This window comes from Numida meleagris, chromosome 4, assembly GCF_002078875.1.
Source record: "Numida meleagris isolate 19003 breed g44 Domestic line chromosome 4, NumMel1.0, whole genome shotgun sequence".
NCBI classification, from domain to species: domain Eukaryota; kingdom Metazoa; phylum Chordata; class Aves; order Galliformes; family Numididae; genus Numida; species Numida meleagris.
Window position 1 is genome coordinate 69,593,708 of NC_034412.1, and position 20,508 is coordinate 69,614,215.

The window sequence follows — 20,508 nt, forward strand, 5'->3', positions numbered from 1 at the left end:
CCTATGGGGAAAAAAAAGAAAATGCTTTAATAACTTGCATTAATTGCTGTTTTTTGGAGTTACCATGTAGAGGAGCCCAATTTTTTCCTTCTGTATCCTGGAATAAAACAAATTGCTTTTCTATCCTCATTTTCAGAAGGAGGTAAAGAAGCTACTATTAGCCATGATATTCTTTAAGTTTCTTTGGAGCTGTAACTGATTATGAATGTACTGTCTGAACCAGGCACTGTGCAGTGCATTGGCACAGAACATAGCTCTCATGATCACTAACTTAAGACAACAGTAAATACATGCTTCATCTCATCATTCAAGTGATTTGACATCCTCTGCCCAGAAGAACCAACTCCTATACAGGTATCTTGAAATCTGAGTATAGACTTTGTCCTCACGGACACCACAAGCAAAACTGAAATACACACCAAAAATGAAACTGAAAATTACATGCAGAAAAGCATGGTGGCAACCTGGTAAATAAACTGTTTTGAAAAGCCCTCCTGTCGCTATATTCTAGTCAAATGAAGAAATATTTTCTCAGCACTAGAACTGTTGCCTGAAATGTAGCAACTCCTTATCTAAAATGTTAGAAATTCGCTCAGCTTACACCATCTGACCTTTTACTCTCTGCTTAAGAAATGAAGAGTCTTGACAAGAACTTGAATTGCTTTTTGTTATCAGTATAAAATGAATGACTCTGCAAAATATACAAGGACTTAAGTCTAAATCCCGCCTCATCTTTGCATTACACCTAGAGTGAAAAATATCATAGTAAGAATTGAATTAAAGTCTAAAATAATACAGGGGATAAATTTTGGCTGTGATTCCAAAAGATATTTTTTTTAATATTAGGTTCTCAGCCACCACCTTTTGCCATTCTAGAAGTCTTCTGGGTAATGCTGCAAGTAAAAATGCCTAAGGCATACAAGGAACTACTGAGTCTCCAGTGCTTCCACAAGGGGATGAAAACAGCTAATTACACTGCTACTGCTCAATTTAATACTGAGGACAAAACAAATTTGAGTCTTGTGTTAACTAGAGCTGGAATTGATGCATGAAATGAAAGTTCCCTTGATTCTGAGCCTATCAAAATCATTAGATGTGCCATTAGAAATGGCATTCCAATTTTTTTTAGATAAAATATTGCTGAAAATATTATTTATAAGACAACTTATTGCTGTTGATAGTCATACCAAATATCAATCTAATCAACACTTTTGTTATTCTTTTTTCTCCTGTGAGTAGAGGTGCGTTATGCAGTGATTTTTTTCTACCTTTTAGGAAGAGACACACTGTTAGTTTTTCATTTAAAAAAAAAAAAAAAAAAACAATTCTCCAACATTTCGGAGATTAAAAGCTCTTCAAAAGAGCAAAAAAAAAAGTTTTAGTAAATGAAGTATGTTCCAGTGGTAGAAAAAAAGCACCAACATAAGACAATCATAATTACACAATATCTTAGAATGAATATATTAATGACTGTCCATGTTCACTTCTATGAATCCTGACACATTCTAGTCATTTCACAGAACATACAGAGGATCTGAGGTCATCTGTGCAAAGCCTACAATCCGGACTCCCTGTTGACTCCACCAAATGAAATTTCAAACTTAACTTGTATGTCCACGAAGATCTGGTTGAAACCAAAAGGAATCACAGTAACTGGCTAAACTTTGCTCAAACAACACTTTTCAGCATGGGGCTTTGACAATGTTGTGAAGGGAACAGAGTAATGAAGATGTTTAATAAAACAGCAATTGACCGTGACTTCAGCTATCTACTTATCTACTTTCAGATATAGGATGTTTTTCTAAAATATCCTCTCAAGAGCTGTTCATCTTTAAACAGATTTTACAGGAAGCAGTATTAGAAACAGCAATAAATCACACTGATACCATTTTTATCCCTTTTAACATTACCAATTAATGTAATCAGTAGGATGACAAGTACTAAAAGGCACAAATGTTGTGCTGTTTTTTTTTTTTTAAATGTCTGATCACATTTAGGCAGTGACTCTCTCCAAAGGAGCTTGGTTCACTGTAATTAGAAGTTTTCTATGCTGTAGTTTACATTTATGTTCAGATGTAAAATGTCAAACAGCTGCCACAGATAACAGCAAATATTTTGAGAAAAAATTGATGCATTAACTTTCTTAATTTAGTTTTTAAGTTAATTATGTATTCAACTATTTATTTGATGCAGATTGTAATAGAATGATTCTTCATTTGAAGAACTGAATTTTAACCTCTGCAAGACAGAGAACAACTCCTCCTGCTCCCTCCTTCCCAACATTAAGCTTCTCGTCAAAGACACTGAGGCATGACATTGGAATAAAATTGCTGTGTCCACAGACATGGTGCATGGTTAAACACAGGAAATTCTATTGATTACATATTTTTATTTCATTTTTTATCAAACAAGCTTTCTGATACTTTTTAGAAAAGTATTATCATTGATAAATACCAGTAATCTAAACAAATATATGGAACAAACTATATGGAACAGCCTTACTTTGGAAGGGAATTGTGAAAACTCTGTGCTAGAGCTCAGTATACTCCGAATTACATTCTGGAATAAAGAACACATTCTGCCCTTGGCTCTCTATATTGAAAGGAATGGGGTAGACTAACATGCTGCTTAAACAAAAGAATGTATACTATGTACCCATGTGCACTAGAAGGAAATGCTACAATAGCATGTGAGTGAACAGCATTATCAGAAACCACTATTCAACAGAGGCATTCAAAAGGCAAATATTGAAGAGTTTTGAACAGTGACCTCACTTCAAGATTTTGCTAATCATTTAGATATCAAAATGAATTACAACCTAACAGGTACTAGGAATCTTCTTCCTTGAACTGATGTAATAAAAGTTGTCAGTGAGCTCATCACCTGAGTGTCATAAGAAGGTAGTGTTTTGTCTTGTATTGTTGAATCATAGGAGAACAGACCACCAACGTGATCACAGAATCTTAAGAATGGGAAGGGACCTCTGAAGATCATCCCATCCAACCTCGCTGCTAGCAGGTTCTCTACAGTAGGTTGCACAGAAAAGTGTCCAGGTGGGTTCTGAATATCTCCAGAGGAGACATCACAACCTCTCTGAGTAGCTTGTCCAGTACTCAGTCACTCTCAAAGTAAAGTTTTTCTTTCTCATTTTCATATGGAACTTTGTTTCAGTTTGTGCCCAATGCACATTCAAACTTAATCAATTATTTGGGGAATTGATGGTTTAGTTGACTTTTTGCAACAATCTGTTAGCTAGATTTAAAATTTCCTCAGGGTTAGCTCTATAAAATACTCTCATGCAGGCTAACAATGGATCAGTGAGGTCAGTACCAGCGAATCCACTATGCAGGAATTCCATCTTTTTCTGCTTTTTTGTTCTTGTTTCACTTTCTTACAAACCTATAAAAGCTTTGTTAATTTTCTTAACCTTTTGTTACTCTAAAGCAATACTCTGACATCAACATCCACACTGAGCCTACCGTAACATTAGTGCTTTTACAAACAGCAAGTTGAATGATAACAACAAACATCAGTAACACTTTCTATTAGAAATATTTTCCTGCTGAAGTTCAAACAATATCTGCAGCTAACAATTGAAGAAAAACAATAATTTTCAGTGAATGATTCCTAGTAACTGATAATCACTGCTAACAAGAGTCAGCTCCAAAATTAAGGTTATGAATCTTCATCTGTTAGTACCACCCTGATCAATGTACTGACAGATTTTACTTTACTGTGCAAGTCATAAAATAGGCTAAAAGAGGGAACTAAAGCAAAGCATGAAAGTAGTAAAAGTGCATACCAGAGCTGCCATGGCCCAGCCAGTTTTGTTGTAGATGAATTCTAAATTATTTCTTCGTAGATATAACAACCCACCAACGAGAGATACCAGAAGAGCCAGAGCAATTGTACCAGAATAGTTTGGAGGCCTGAACACTCTAATCTGAAAAAGATAAATGCATACACATAGATCGCAAAGAAATTCATACACAGATAACACCTTCCGTATACACAAAAAATGAGCATCTGAAGTCTGGTATTAACAAAGACTAATCACTGAATGTATCCATGAGTAAGAAGAAACAGTACTTGCTTAGGTAATAGGAAAGCAGTTTTTAAGCACTAATAATTTGCTACTAATTCAAACACTTAAATACAGAATATTTCCATTCTTGACTCTTAAAAAAATTAAACTGGCATATATAACAAATTATATGCATATATATAATACACTGCAATAATTATAATTTTAAACCAATATGCATGTTGCGTCCGAATTAGAAGCAGCTACCTTTGCATTTATTTTGTATGTATTATTGCAAGCACATATTGTTTATTAGCAACTAATTATCACAATATCATCACTTATTTTCATTGACAAAAGCCTACATATAATTTACAAAGCAAGAATGTAATCTTCAAACTGTAGCTACCATGACTTCTACTTTTTTCCTTTTTTTTTTTTTTTAAATGCTGTTAAGATTCCATGTTCGAGGGAAAAACAGGTATTAAGGAGAGATGGCATTTATCATCTGCCTGTCTCAAACTACCAAGGTACATACATTTGGCTCCAACTTTTAAAATTGTTGAAAGACTTACATGAACATCTGTTCTGTCAGCTATCCATTTCGCTAGCTGTTCAGCTGCAAATCCGATTCTCTGCAGGTCAAATGTGTCAGCTCTCTTGGGTTTACCTTTCGGAGGAAAATGCATGAAAGTTGGAGCAGAGTTCATATTAAGCTATAAAACCAGGAAAAATAGAAAAAAAATTAGTAACTTCATACCTAAAAATGTTTATCTTTTACGTACCAGACAACATAAGCTTAATTAGTTTGAAAAACTTAATTTGACTTCCCAAATCATAAGTTAGTTTGTTTTGTTTTGTTTTTTTAAATACACCTTAATGCATAGTCCTGCAAAAAGACTGCTCAGAATATTCCTTGCCATTTTCTTCTTATAAAGTCTTCGAGATGTTTCACTGTTCACAGTATTTCACCTGCAGTACCTTCAGTATTTTCTGAGTACCTTATGCCTTATAGTTTCCACACACTATAAGAACTTTCCTGTAATTAGTAAAACAGAGACCTCACTTCCTTCCAAACAATTAAAGAATATTAGGTTGAAATTTAAAGGAAAAAATGTTTAAAAGAAATTGAGATTGTTTCTCTTCCCTAGCTGTCACCAATCCAAAGTTATCTAGACTAAACTATTCATCATTTCCCTCTGTACTCAGCCCTGGTGAGGCCGCACCTCAAGTACTGTGTCCAGTTTTGGGCCCCTCACTGCAAGAAAGACATTGAGGCCCTGGAGCGTGTTCAGAGGAGGGCGACGAAGCTGGTGAGGGGTCTGGAGCACAGGCCTTATGAAGAGAGGCTGAGGGAGCTGGGATTGTTCAGCCTAGAGAAGAGGAGGCTCAGGGGGGACCTTATCGCTCTCTATAACTACCTGAAGGGAGGTTGTAGTGAGTTGGGGGTCGGCCTCTTCTCTCGTAACTAGTGACAGAACGAGGGGGAATGGCCTGAAGTTGCACCAGGGGAGATTTAGGCTGGACATTAGGAAACACTACTTTTCTGAACGAGTGGTCAGGCGCTGGAATGGGCTGCCCAGGGAGGTGGTTGAGTCACCGTCCCTGGAGGTGTTCGAGAAACATTTAGATGTGGGGTTGAGAGACATGGTTTAGTGGGGTTATTGGTGGTTAGTGGATGGTTGGACTGGATGATCTTGTAGGTCTTTTCCAACCTGGCTAATTCTATGATTCTATGATTCTATCTACACCGCCACTGGTTTGAAGACAGACTACTCACTAACGATCAGTCTTGTCTGAATTCCAAAAGGCTTACATAACTACATCTTAGGTGACGTAACTTTCTCTAGGAGTCACACAAATGTTAATTCACGCGTTGATGTCACCGGAACTACTCACAATGAATCAGTTCTGGACATTTGTTTAAATACATGTCAATAGATTTCAGATCTCTTTTAATTAAAAGGAACAAAAAGCCAGAGCATGCTTCACTATGTTCTGCAGCTATACTTCGTACAAGGGAAAAAAAAAATCAAAGAAGATAAACAAATATAAATCTATTTGCCGTTTTATGTTCACGTTTTGACTTCAGCTTTGGTAGGTGATACAGGATATTAGAATTTTACTATACAAAATTCCTCCACATTCAGTCCATCTCAGAAACAGAACAAAAAAAAAACACTTGAGAAATATTGAAATTGGATAAAATAATGCAATACGGAGATCTCTGAATAACAAATGAAGAGTAATCTTGTTTGCATCATTCCTGCAAAATGACTTCTATGACATTACCAAAACATTATCTAATCAAGTACAGATTACACATTCTAATCATTAGAAATTTCCAGATATTTCAATGTTTTTCATTTAAGTAAAAAACAGCCTGCTTCCTTACTGAACTAATACCTAAATAAAAATATCCTTAGAAAGGCTGAGATCTGTTGTGAAATAGTTTAACAGAATATTTTGTAAGATTTAGAAGCTAGAGAGACAGAAGCTCTCTGACATTGTACAGGGCCTAGGGAAAGTTGGTTTGCAGATGTTTTGACATTTCTCAACAAATGGGATAAAAAACAAAAATCAAAACAATGGGTTTTGTTGCGGTTGTTGATGATGATTTCTTTTCCTCCTCCCTCTCTTTTTGCTCTGGTATCACTATTACAGAACTGCTTTGCATGCATATGCACAAGAACAGAATTATTTCAAAATTCATGTTAAAAGTCATTGGTAATTGGTGTCCCTTATGCTTAACATTGTATTTCTCACAAGAAGCCATAAAACTTACAAATTTTATCTAATTTGATATAACTTTTATGTAACTTTAAATGTACGTAATCTGAAATAAACTCTATCTGTTCTCTTTTACATAAGGAAAAGACTGGACTATTCTGATAAACATTGACGACGTAAGGCAAGATTGAACAGTATATTTTGTATTATTGTAAACATAAAGGATAATGTAAGATGAAATTTTTAAAGGTTATTTCAAAATCTATAAAGCCAAATTTTAACCAATAATAAACATACTTAACAAAACATATTCGAAAATGTCTATTGGAAGCAAAAATATTTAGGAAATACAGTAATTAAACTTCAAAAATATCACATTTTTGAAAATTAAATAGTAGAGATTTTCTCCAAAAACTTTACTCTCACATTGCACCAAAAAGCGGCTAAAAAAAGAGAGCTTCAAAACTTGGTAGTCTTCTCAATCTCCATTTTTAGCTTTAGCCAACAGATAAATATCAAACAGAACAGCACTGCAGTAATAAGCAAAATTTTCCAGGAATGTGTTTTTTCTTGACTACTCAATTTAGGAGGGAGTTTTAGACTATTCTCAAGTAACTCACTCTTCACAGTCAATACAGAAAACCAAAAGTCTATTTTCTATAGCCTGAAGAACTTCCATACAGAGTTCTAAATCTGAAGAATATTTTCTTATATAAAGGCAACTAGATGTCTTAAAATACATTTTTTTCCCCCAAAGAAAATCTTTAAATACAAATGCTATTTGCATTACATTTACCTCCAGAAAACTTTAACAATGGGCTGATGAAATTTTGCATGTTTATCAGTTAATTTATAAACAAACATTAGGAACCACACCTGGAAAATACCAAAAGTAGCCAATTACATAAGCAGCCCTTGTCATAGAAATTCCAGCATCTGTTATTTGTAACCAGAAAGAATTTACACATGAAGCACATACAGAGGTATGTATCTACAGAAATAGTTGTTTTCTAGTGTCCTTTAGTAAATAACATTAAGAATGTTTTACAATATGCAGCATTTACCTGTTGAAAAACATCCGCCCCTTCATCATAATCCACTATTGTGAAAAACAGCTTGTTTGAAAAAGCAGACGAATAGCGCCACGAATTAGCCAGCACTTGATATTCTTCGTTAGCTTGCCTAAAAGAAACAAACATACATCCGTGTGGCATTCACTGGCAAAAGAGACACCCTAGCCAGCTGCAGCAGTTAGATGAATTACTCTTGCAGTATCACTCTCAACATCCATATTATCCATTTCAAAAGAAGTTTCAGTTCATTACGCTTCTCTGCTTCGTACTTGCCTTCTCTAAAATTACAAATGTTTTAAGTCAAACTAAAAGCAGAGACATTTCAGATGTTAATCTTTTCCACATCTAAAAGCCTCAGAAAACACAGAAGCCTCAGGAGCAGCCTGAGTGGCAAGCATCACTGAAATCTGCAAGCACATCTACCTATGGAGACACTTACATGGTCCTCAAGTACAATACCAGGATTTACTTGAGGAAGAGGATTGGGGAATACTGAAACTAGTGGAAAAATCACGAAGAAATGTGACTGCAGTATTGCTTCTAAAATACCAAAGGCACAGAAAAAGCTCTGCCCACACTATGCCAAAAAATCTGTTAAACACTGGGGAAGCAATTAAACTGACAGGAGGTTTGTAAGTAACATAAAAATCCCCACTATTATTTCTATAAAACATGTTTTGAAAGTGATAAAGGATAGTTTTCCACAACATACAGTTACATAATCCTTTCCATCATCATTACAAAGTCATTTTTATTACTACTTGTATTTGTAAGAAAGGCTTCTATTGGCTTTCCTCACAGCTCTATATTCAAGGTTGTTTCTGTTTTGGTTTGGTTGCTTCATTTGTTTCAAACCTGGTCATGTCTGCACTGAGAAGAAAGTAAAACAAACACTAGGGATCCTTACCCACAGAGAAGAGCCACAAAACAACAGACAGAAACATAAATTCTTCCACAGGACAAATCCGTATCAACAAATAATTCAATAAAAAGCAAAGGAAAACAACCTGGAAGGATCCCTGCAATACTTTCATCTTTACATGTGCTCCTTCACTAATTACTTCCACTTTAGTGATTAATCATATTAATCGTATCTAATCATAGATCCCAAACCAACACTCCAGTATTTGGCAATTTCTATTTGCATGTGGTTAGATGCAAAAGCAGCATAAATGTAGTCTTCAGCTTTTCTCAAAACACTATTCTATAACAATATTTTCCATGTGTATGATGGCACAGAATACTTAATTAAAAACTGTACCTTCAAGACAGAAACTCTGCACTGAACACTAAAAGAAGAAGAAGACTATAGGTGTTGTAAAAAAAACACCTCTCATTCCCATTTCCTCTTAACTGAGACCACAGCCTTATGCATGAGATACATTACACACAACTCCAGTGGAATAGTCGTGTATTTAGGAATAAATTTTTCCTGAATAAAATATATCATTAAAAAATCTCCACCCCTTAAAAAACAAATCTTATGAAAGACAAACTCAACTTTCACCCTTACTGACTGAATACAACTTGCAACTTAAAACAATTATTCAACAGATTATATTTACAATTACAATAATGAATTATGTGTTGGATTGGCTGCTTCTAGAACTAGATACTAGCATTAAGCAGACTAACATGTTCATTGTCATCCTGAAGAGGGCAGTCAGACAACATCAAAGGAATGCTGTAAAATCAAATAGTATCTGTAGGGCGTTGTTCTGTTAAACATACTATATTAAAGCTGGACCATTTTCATTATAAGAACAAGATAAAAATCACTTCATCTTGATGCTAGCATTCTTCTTAGTCTACTTTTCACTTATGATGAAATTATTTCTGGGAAATTCAGATACTCCAGTTATGCCCCTACTATTTGACAAAAGCCTCTTGTTCCCCTTAATCTCCATGTATTTTTGCATCTTTACATTAAACTACTTTGAATAATACAACAGGTAGAATATATCTTCAGAAAGTAACATTTTGCAAAAAGTCTTCTTAAATTTTCTGTAACAACGTACAAATGTTCTACAACAAAGCACTGAAGACAGCAAAGCATTCTGCAGTTCACCCTCATAGCAGCTCCTAGGGAGCCTGGAAGGGGGAGACTGCAACAAGGAGAGGTAAGAATACAAACTTACAGAATTACTACTGAAGAACATCCTACAGTGACTATATTGAATTACCATAACTACATCCACTGTATCACTTCCAAGAGATACACTGCTGATGCAACAAATTCCATTAATAATTTTTGAAGTGTTTGTTACTCCTTTTTAACTACAATATTAGTGTAAGCCCTGGTTGTAAAAAATACAACCTCCAATTAACATCAGTGAATATCAACTCTGTCACCATTTACCTACTTGTCCACCATTATTTAATATCAACTCCATCGTTTGTTCACATTAAGTAACATCAATTGTATAAAATTGTTATTATATATAGTATGAAATTATTATTAAAAATTATATTAAATACTTGTAGAGCAGCACCGCACTTGGGATGAACTCATCAGAATAATGTTAGCTCTTTTCTTGTTGACAGGATTTTTGTTGGAGAAGATTTAAATGACATTGTTGCTAGTCACTTCTTAATTTTGTAATAATGGGTAGCAACTTCGGAATTAGCAATGCCAGCAATAATACTAACCAACTTTTAAAAAACAGCTAACAAATCGAAATGGAATGTTACTACTAAGTTTTTCTGGAATATTCAACACACTGAAAAGAAAGATGCTAAGCAAATGCTCTACAAAATTTCTTACATTACATTCATTAAATATGTTTATATTACACTCATTAGATATTAGAAGTTTTATTTAGGAATATTAATTAGAAGTTTTATTTAGGAATATTAATTAGAAGTTTTATTTAGGAATATTAATTAGAAGTTTTATTTAGGAATATTAATTATGTAGGTGTCTATGGCAGATAATGACATTTGTATAGTTTGAGTTATGTTAAATTTGATTAATTTCACTCAATTAGTCCAGCATTATAGTATGGAAAACAGAAAAGGAATGTTCTTGAAGGAATAAAATAGAGTGTGGAATTATTTGCCAGAGAAAGCAGTAGAAACATTTTTTGGCACACTATAGACTGTAAAAAAAAAAACTTTAAAGAATGTACAATTGCCAAAGAATGGACTAGCAGGTGACCTACCAGTTCTTACCCATCTGCTTAAGTAAACTGTGATCAATACAGTAATTTAACTCCAAGGCTACTCTTGTATATTATTTGGAATAGTTTTCCCTAAAAGAAGAGAGGAAGAGGCTAAAGACATATTTTAACTACTACTACATAGTACCAAGATAACAAATTTAGAATGTTTACTTGCTTCTGTGTTTTTATTTAGCCACTCAGTTTCATGGTGGAAAGCATGAAAGAACCCATCACTATGTACAGAATATTCCCCACAAAGCACAAAATAATACAGTATGAATAGTACTTAAAAACTGCACTATTTATGCAATCTAAATACTAGTAATAACAAAAAACAAGTTAAAATCCATGCTATTCTATCTATATACAGCATCCCAATAAGTCCAATATTCTGCAGATAAACGGATGCACTGAGATCATATTTTGTAGAATCTGAGAAGTGAAAAGCAAAAAAAAACAACCAAAAAAAAAAGAAAAAAGAGAGAGACCAAACTTGTGATTAGGAGAAGACTAAGGATTCTCCCTCAAAAGTAGGTACTATCTTAGAAAATGGGACTCACCCATACTTCTAGAGACAGAACGAGGGGAAATGGTTTTAAACTGAAAGAGGGGAGATTTAGATTAGATACTAAGATATTAGATATTACTCAGAGGGCGGTGAGGCACTGGAATAGGTTGCCCAGTGAACTTGTCCCATATCTGGAGGCATTCAAGGCCAGGTCACATGGGGCTCTGGGCAGCCTGGTCTGGTGGGTGGCAACCCCGGCCATGGCAGAGGGTTGGAACTGGACGATCTTCCAACCCAAGCTATTCTATGATTCTTCTATCAAGATACAAAATTTTACTGGAAAAACAAATGTATGTAGAACTTTCAGTGACTCCTTCCATGCTCCCTGTTCCTTTTCTGAACAAGAGTTCAAAAGATAATTCTCTCTCAGTACAGCTAAGACACATGGCAATGATTTTCACACTATTTGCTCTTTTGCTCTTGATCAATCAGCAGAAAACTAGGAGGCAGATGGAGAAATCCTGTCTTTTTCTTTTTAGTAACATCTCCTTGATAAAAAAAAAAAAAAATAAAAAAAATTAACTGTTGACCTGTTTGATCCGCTACTTGAAAACAGCTCTCTGATATTTTCTTGAGCAGTGAGACTAATAGATTTCCTTTCTTTTTTAGATAAAAAAAACACTTGGATGTCTTTTACTGATAGGATAAATGATGATAAAAATATGTGGACTCTGTTTTTTGTATATTTTGTCATTTCCTTCTGCACATTCTGAGTCAACAGCAGAAGACAGCTGAACTTAAGAATCCTTTACGAAACACACATTAAATTAAGCTCAGCACCTAAATACACACAAACTATACATTGACTTATAGTTTACCTATTATAATTCTGAAACAAATGCAAAAAAAATAGCTATAAGCAATTGACTTGGAGATCATTCTGCAGCAGGCTTTCTGCAGTAGCTACAAGCTTGCTCCAACAGATACAATCAATCATTTCTGATAGAACCGAGCCTAGACACTCAAAACATAACCAGTCTTTAAAAAGGATGTGCCAAACCTGCAAGACATTCATTTTATAGTTTTATATATTACATAAAAATACATTTAAATACCTTTACACTCACACAGCTATTCATAAATACATTTGCAACTTCATCTAATAGGAGCAAATCAGTGCACCTTTCAATGCAATGTAACTTTCAAAACTTTTAAAAACACAATAGTCTCGTCACCACACAATGAAAAAAAAAATCACTGGCTACACAAGCTTCTCTCAATTACCAGTCATTTCAGTCTCCTCTTTCCTAAGCACAACCTCTGGATAACTGTTTGGGAAAATGTTTCATTCAAATGAACACCAAATCAATCTGTGTCTCAAAGATGACAAATTGGTTGTTTGTTACCTTTTCAGAAATACCTGCAAGTTAACCTAATATGTTTTGGACATAGAATAAATCAATACTTATCATTCCTAACTTTTAAATGTACATATTTAAAATATTTTAAAAGAGACAAATGAAAAAAAATAAGCAAATGAAGAAAAAATTCATAAAGAGAAGGCATTAAATACAACAACATAATGTGTATCAGGTACAAAGAAGCCAAGCACTGGTTGAATACGTAAGTTTCATAAAATCGACAAGCTAAGAAAGAATCATTCAATATATATATATTTTTCCATTCGACTCTTCTCAAGCTGATGCATCACATCATGTATTTATTTCCTGCAGGAATTAAAAATGCTTCCCATTCCACTAGTACAAAAGATCTTATGTTAAGTAACTTTTGCTACAGAACAGCATTATGTTTTGATTTAAATGAAAAAGATCAGCTGCTTTCACTGAAAGGTTAGTTTTTACACACAAGTTTCATCCAATCATCTGAAGTCCCAAGGATTCCTTAGTATGCAGCACTTCAAGAGTAAGCTGGTATTGTTTCCACATGCTTTCACATACCTGTAACTTTTAATGTGATTGATGTGACAATGTCTTCTCAGAAAAATAACTTTTATTTTCTGAGACAAAAAGGGTAAATTCCCCACATTGAGGTTCTTACTATACAGATATAAAACCAAAGAGTTTTAAGATTTAGCTAAGATCATTCAATCAAATTTCATCTAAAATTTGGAACTTCTCTGGTCTTTAAAAGCAAGGAAAAACATCTTTCTTAATACCCTCTAGACAATGACCAAACTACAACACTTCAGCAATGGACAGACATAGTAATCCTCACCCTGGTACAGAACATGATCACCAAATTGATTTTACATTCTCTCTCCAAGAGTGGCGAAGGTGATGCTAACTTTCAGAATGAAAGATGCTACCTCTCCATCACAGGTAGCACAGTCATTCAAAACACTTGCAAGATAGGTTATATAGATTTTACTGCAAGCCTGGGCTCATTCTGACTTTATTCATTTGGCTATATTTAGAAAGTTTAATCAGGTATATGAAGGATACAGGTTATTTTAACAAGATAGGACACACAATCTCTTATGGCCTCAGATGTGCAAATCTTCAATGATCTGCTCTGATGACCAGCTTCCACAGCTCTTCTCCAAAAGAGGAGCACGTCATCCACCATTGCTCCCCTGTTATTAATCTTATTTTTGTTTTTGTATAATGCTTTATTATTCAAGCTTAGCTTTTGAGGTAGCTCCAAGCAGCAACAGTATACTACATTTCCCTTTCGAAAATACTGTTCTTTAGAAACTGGACACTTAGATGAGATACTGAAATGCCAATTCTAGCCAAAGAGAAAAGACCCATTCCCCCCCCCCCCTTTTTTTTTAAGGGAATTAAACAGTGTGTAAGCTTAATTTTTAGGGGGAGAATGTACTAATTCTTGGGACAGTTATTCAAAGATCTCAGGTGTTATATTTTAAATACAACACTGCTTTTTTTTGTACACAATTGTTTCAAAAATATTATGAGAGTAACAGTTAACTTAAATCTTGGACAGAAGCATCTTCACAGAACACACATTTACTTAAAAATCTATTTTTCCTTTCAGCAAACTGGCTACTGAATAACTAACAATAAAATAACGCATGCATTTCAGTTCTGTATATCCTATCAGTGCTCCTCCTGCACATTAATTAGCCATTGATTTGAAAATGTTGATTTTCCTGATAACGGTTTTATGTGCAGTATGATCAACTTCATTAAATTCCTTTTATTCCAAATGAAAGAGAGGATCTCAGCTTCACAATCATTTAAACAATCCTAACCCAAAGCAGTATGTTGATTTTCTCTCTTATGCTTAAAGATTTTCAGTTGCTTCTGTACATAAATGCCTAGACTGGCATATTACGGGATAAAGCTTATGAGCAAAATTAGCTTCCTTAAACAATATGCAGTTGTAAGCAAAATTAACTTCCTTAATAACAGCAATATTTATGCTGTTCTCACATGTCCTACAAAAAATCTGTACATTACATAGGGAACGAATTTGCTACTACCATTACAATGACAAATAGATCGACCCCTTATAAAGCTGAGCTCCTGTACTTTTATATAGCTGGTAAGAAAATAAGTAGTGATTTAAAACATGGTAAACTTTCAACTCCCATTTTATCTCCTAAAGCTGAACTCCGGCAACACAAAGAAGAAATAGTAGCAGCCATGTATAGGAAGTAGTAAAAAAATATTCTTTGTGTCTTAGGAAATCTGAACGGCTTCCATACCTACACCTTCCCCTTGAGAGTTCAGAGTTGATGATGAACTCAAGGCAATGCAATTAACATCAATTGAAAAAAAGAATCTGTTACAAAGTTTAAGGAAAAACATATAGAACTACAGGTTTACATCTTACAACCCTACCCAAGTTGAATTTTCTATTGTAAGAGTTGCGTTCCATCACCTAACAGATCCAACAAGCTACTATATTTATCAACTTTGCATATTGTTTACAATGCACCTGCTTAAAACCATGAAATATTTCTTCCTATAAAGCTTATCTATTTCACAGTTCTATGCAGCATTTTGCAGCATATTTAGATGCTGTTTAGAAAATCCAGCACAATAAACCCACCTATTACTAGACTCAGTAATTTCCAATGCATGTTTTGGCTGAAGAACGTTTTATTAGCTCAGTTTCTGATTTAGTAAGGTAATTAAATACATGACTAGCTTTCAGTTCTTTGGCCCCATTCCCACACCTATCATTAATCATTTTTGGATTAACTCTATTGAACTAGAAATATGCAGAAAAAGATCTTGTATTAGAATATTCCAATATATATTCTAAAAGGAGGTACCAGCACATATCAAAGTGCAGTGCCAGACAATATTCCTCAGTAAGTACATCCTCATGGAAAAATATGCTTACATTTTTAAGAACTATTCAAATCTGTGAAATCACAGTGTAACTCACATCTGTACCAGAGCCCTGGATATCACTTAACTGAAGAAATTAGTGGGATGTCATGTTATTAAATAATGATTATTCACTTTATCACAAAACATCTTTGGAGAGACCAAAGCATAAAGCAATTTATTAAATGTGGTTTTTTTTCTATGGCATGCGTTTTATTCAACTGTAATAAAAAAAATGCTGAGAAAACTTCTAGAATTTGTTATATAGATTAAAAAAGTTGAAAAAGATGCTGTAAAAAACACAAGGCTGTTAAACAGTAAATATCTGCCCAAGCAAAGAACAACCCTACTCGTACTGAACGATGATTAAAATGTTCACTTGAAAACTGAGGTGAGAAAGATGGAAAAAAATCACTAAGGTATAAATTACCTGCAAACAGAGCACTGCCGCTGTGGCTGGAGAGCAGTGAACATCACTATCACAGAGTAGTTACGAGGTGGAGCCTTCACAAATCTTCGAAATTTGTCTCCATTCATGCGGATGACCGAGCGCCTTGAGCTCCACTCCATTAGCTGTTCCACCTTCTCTGCCAGAAGATTCTGTAATTGAGGACAGAGAAAAGGCATGTTTAAGATTAAACCTCAAGCACTCTGTGACTATATTCTAGTTTTGCACCCCCTGAGCTCCTACTGACTTAAGCTGGAAGTTAGGGGGCAACTCTATAGCACAGTTTAACCTTGTATGTAGACAAGAAGATCACAAGTATCTTAAAACATCTGTTTGGTCTTTAAGAGAAATGATACATAAAACAAAATCAGACACACAGCTTGTTACCTAGACAAAGGAGTAAAGCAAGGATGACAAAATGTAAGATGTCGGCATGGCAGTCATTAAACTTCCATGCAGATTTAGAAAATGAAACATTATATCATGTACTCTATTGAGTAAAAATCAAACTACAGGAAGATACTGTAAAATATTATAATGAAAGAAAAATCTGCTACAGAAAGAAAAAATAGATGAGAAAACTGGATAATATGACTCACACAGAAGCTGAGTGCTGCAGGAGGGTAGGAAGGACAGGAAGATAAACAGAAATGGAGACAGAAGGTGAAGGGGTAGCAAGCAAGAGAGAAGCTGAGGTCAGAAAACTGGAAGGTGAGAGACCTATAACAAAGCAAGCATGAGTTGGCAATAGGCAGACAAACTAACGAGGATCTGGGAAAAAGAGAATGTGATGATATGCATGACAAAGATGAACTCAAATACCGAGCAAGAACTGTCCAAGGAGATGAGGTTAATAAATAAATAAATAAAATCAGCATAAAAATCAGTAAGGCTATATTAATAGTCAATCTACATATGAGGGCTGCTCCAAAAGTAACATCTCCTATTGTATTATGTTGGTCCCTGATGTCAGAGGCAAACGTTAGTGGTATGGCAGTAGAGGTTGAACCTTCTGATCAATATTCCATTACATTTTCCTGATATGCAACTGATGACAGCAGAGGACATCTGGCATGGAAGTGCATATGAAGCAAAGGTGTGTCACTGAATTCCTCCATGCAGAAAAAAAAAGCAACCATTAACATTCATCAATGCTTGATGAATATGTACGGAGATCAAGCAGTGGATGTGAGCACAGTGAGGTGTTTCAGCAGTGGTAACAACGACATGAAAGACAAGCCCAATTCCAGATAGCCATGCAGATTTTTACAAGCTCAGCATGACTGCTCTTGTTTACCATTTGTGAAACGCATACCTAATGGGGGTGACTATTCTGAAAAATAATGTTTTGTAGCTAAGAAGTTGCTCTATCAAATAGTGTTATTGTGCTCTTTGTGCATGTTGTAGTTTCCATGGAAATAAATAGGAGGCATTACTTTCACGGTGACCTATGTATATAAGTGAGAGAATACCAATGAAAATTAATACTAGAACTTTTCTTCTGCTAAAAGGCTTACTAGTTTTTTGGTAGTTTCACTTCAAAAAGATATTATGAAATGTCTTTTTTAAAAAATAACAAAAACAAACAAAAAAACAGAAAGCAGGCTTTTTCTAAATGCACCAGATAAAAAGCTACCAAATAAACTAACCTAGTAAATTTACTGCACTAGGCAGCCAAGCTAGTACTTCAGGAATATAAAGCTAACAGGTACAATTTTATTACTTGCTTCATTGGATTCTGAACAATATACTTTTTTTCAAATATCAAACTACCATTGAATAGATGGTGGATAACTACATACATCATAAAACTTCTTCTATAGACCAGATTACCTAATCTTAGGTCACTGACTGCACTTTATTATCCTACCACTTTTAAAAGCCATTTCTATTCCAGAAAGTTTCCTCTTGCAGGATTATTAATAGGAAAGATCTTCTAGAATGGCTCTAAACTGCACAATCAAATCTGTGGAATGTACTATATTTTAAGGCCTTCTGGTTTATAACACTGCGCAGACACTTGAAGGTCTGATATTGTTCTGTCATTTATAAGATCTTTGCACAACGAATGCTGCTCATCTCATATAATAATGAAAGAAATACATCTAGTGTTAAATGGGTTTCTGCTATAGTGATGCGTTTTACTTTAAAGTTGAGTAATGATGTTCAGGAAATATGGCAGGTTTCAGCATTACAACTGTCTGTTTTAAATTAGTATCAAAAAGGCACCCACTTCTTAGTCAATATGCTCCAAAAATGAGCAGCCTATTCTAAGGGAAATAAATGTATTTTTTAAATGCTGAAGACAGAAGACTGGATTTAAAGATTTCACAATCCAGAATGGATCTTTGATATTTTTCTAAGAAAATTGAGTTTTTAAAGAAAAACTGTATAAGAATAAGAGAAAATGATTGTTGAGTAAAGACATGTCTGAGTTGTATCTCCAGCAAAAAAAAATTATCCTATATAAAATAACACTGTTGAAAAGTGAAAGAAAGAAAACCTGATAGGAAAAAAAAGTCTACTGATACACAGGAAGGCACTGAGAAAATAAAATGAAAGTGATCTATCCAAAATAATTCTTGCAAAGAAAATAAAGATGTCCTTCAGCATATTTCTTTCCCCAGTTACTATCAAACCACACAAGTTCAAAAACTATCACCCAACTGAATCACCATGAGGCTTCTGGACTTTTGCAAATGTGTTACTAACTCAACTCTTCCCACCTAGCAAACTTTTCTGTTTGCCAGAGTCCTTCACATCTCCAGATAAAAGAACATGATTAAATCCAATCCACTCATTGTGAATCAAATGAGATTCAACAAGACCAAGTGCAAAGTGTTGCACTTGAGTTGGGGGCAATCCCAGGTATGTGTACAGATTGGGAGAAAAACTCATTGAGAGCAGCCTTGCTGAGAAGGACTTGCGCATCCTGATAGATGAAAAGCTGGACACGAGCCAACAGTGCACACTTGTAGCCCAGAAGGCCAACAGTATCCTGGGCTGCATCAAAAGAGGAGCAGCCAGCACAGAGAGGGAGGTGATTGTTCCCCTCTACCCTGAGCTTGTGAGGCCCCAGCTGGAGTACTGCATCCAGGCCTGGTGCCCCCAGCACAAGAAATGCGTAGAACTGTTGAAGCAGGTCCAGAAGAGGGCCACGAAGATGATCAGAAGGCTGGAGCACGAAGAAAGGTGGAGGGAGCCGGTCTTGTTCAGCTTGGATAAGAAAAGGGTCTGAGATCTCATTGTGGCCTTCCAGTACTCGAAGGGTGCTTACAAACAGAAGGGAGACCAACATTTCACAAGGGCATCTACTGACAGGACAAGGAGGAATGGCTTTAAACTAAAATAGAGGAGATTTAGATTAGTTATTAAGAAGAAATTGGTTACTCGGAGAGTGGTGAGGCACAGGCTGCTCAGAGAAGCTGTGGATGCCAAATCCCTGGAGATGCTCAAGGCCAGCTCTGTATCATTTATCTATTTTCATTAGCCAATAACTCCTCAACTCAAAAAGAGAATATGTAAGACATGCGGAAACAACATAAATGCTAAGAACTGTAAAACAAACACAATAATATTGCTTCCATTCTTACACTGTTTTGAAACAAATGCAAATACAAAGCACGACATTTTTTCAAAATAAATAACCCTTAAGAACATAACTGAGAAAAATCAAGATACAGAAACTTTCTGCCGCAACAGAAAGCAGGTTTTTTTTTTATTTAGGACAGGGATTTTTCCATGAAGAGATCACCTATGAAAATCATTTTTGTTGCTTCAGTAGGGGCCGACTAATTAATGTTTTGGCCTCAATCCTATTAGGCAGATGAACAGTCCCTACTGAAATTAGGTTCTTGGAAGAGGAATTCTATGTAATTCTGCTTTTGTCCCTGTGGCTAACAAAGGAATTTTCCATGTGAAGTGGTCTGTACCACTGAAGCAAGAACAAAACAAAATAGTAAAGTTAAGAGTTCCTCTGTTATAAACATCAGCTTCCACTGAGGTGATGAAACACCTGTGCTACCTATCAAAACTGAAGGCAAGCTGTAGCAAGTTATGAAAAAGAAGATGCTGGCAGGCTTGGCTTCTGGTATCTGCAGCTGATTAGAAGCTTCCAACAAAACAATTCTCTGTTGGGGATTGCTTCCCAGCAATGTCCCTATCTCTTTCTTGCATCTTAAACCAGTAGAGCTTGACATCTACAATCCTTCCTTTTAGTAATCTGTGACTAGCAGATTAGCACCT

General features: G+C 35.1%; 1 protein-coding gene across 1 annotated transcript in view; it reads right to left on the reverse strand.

The window, feature by feature from the left end:
• Window positions 1-20,508, reverse strand: part of TUSC3 (tumor suppressor candidate 3) — a 117,397-nt gene that overhangs the window by 60,454 nt on the left and 36,435 nt on the right. Inside the window, exons 2-5 of the mRNA XM_021395411.1 lie at window positions 16,246-16,415; window positions 7,819-7,936; window positions 4,600-4,740; window positions 3,803-3,943 (exon numbers count right to left, since the gene is read on the reverse strand). Of these exons, the coding sequence (XP_021251086.1) occupies window positions 3,803-3,943; window positions 4,600-4,740; window positions 7,819-7,936; window positions 16,246-16,415 (570 nt within the window). The remainder of the gene's footprint in view (window positions 1-3,802; window positions 3,944-4,599; window positions 4,741-7,818; window positions 7,937-16,245; window positions 16,416-20,508) is intronic.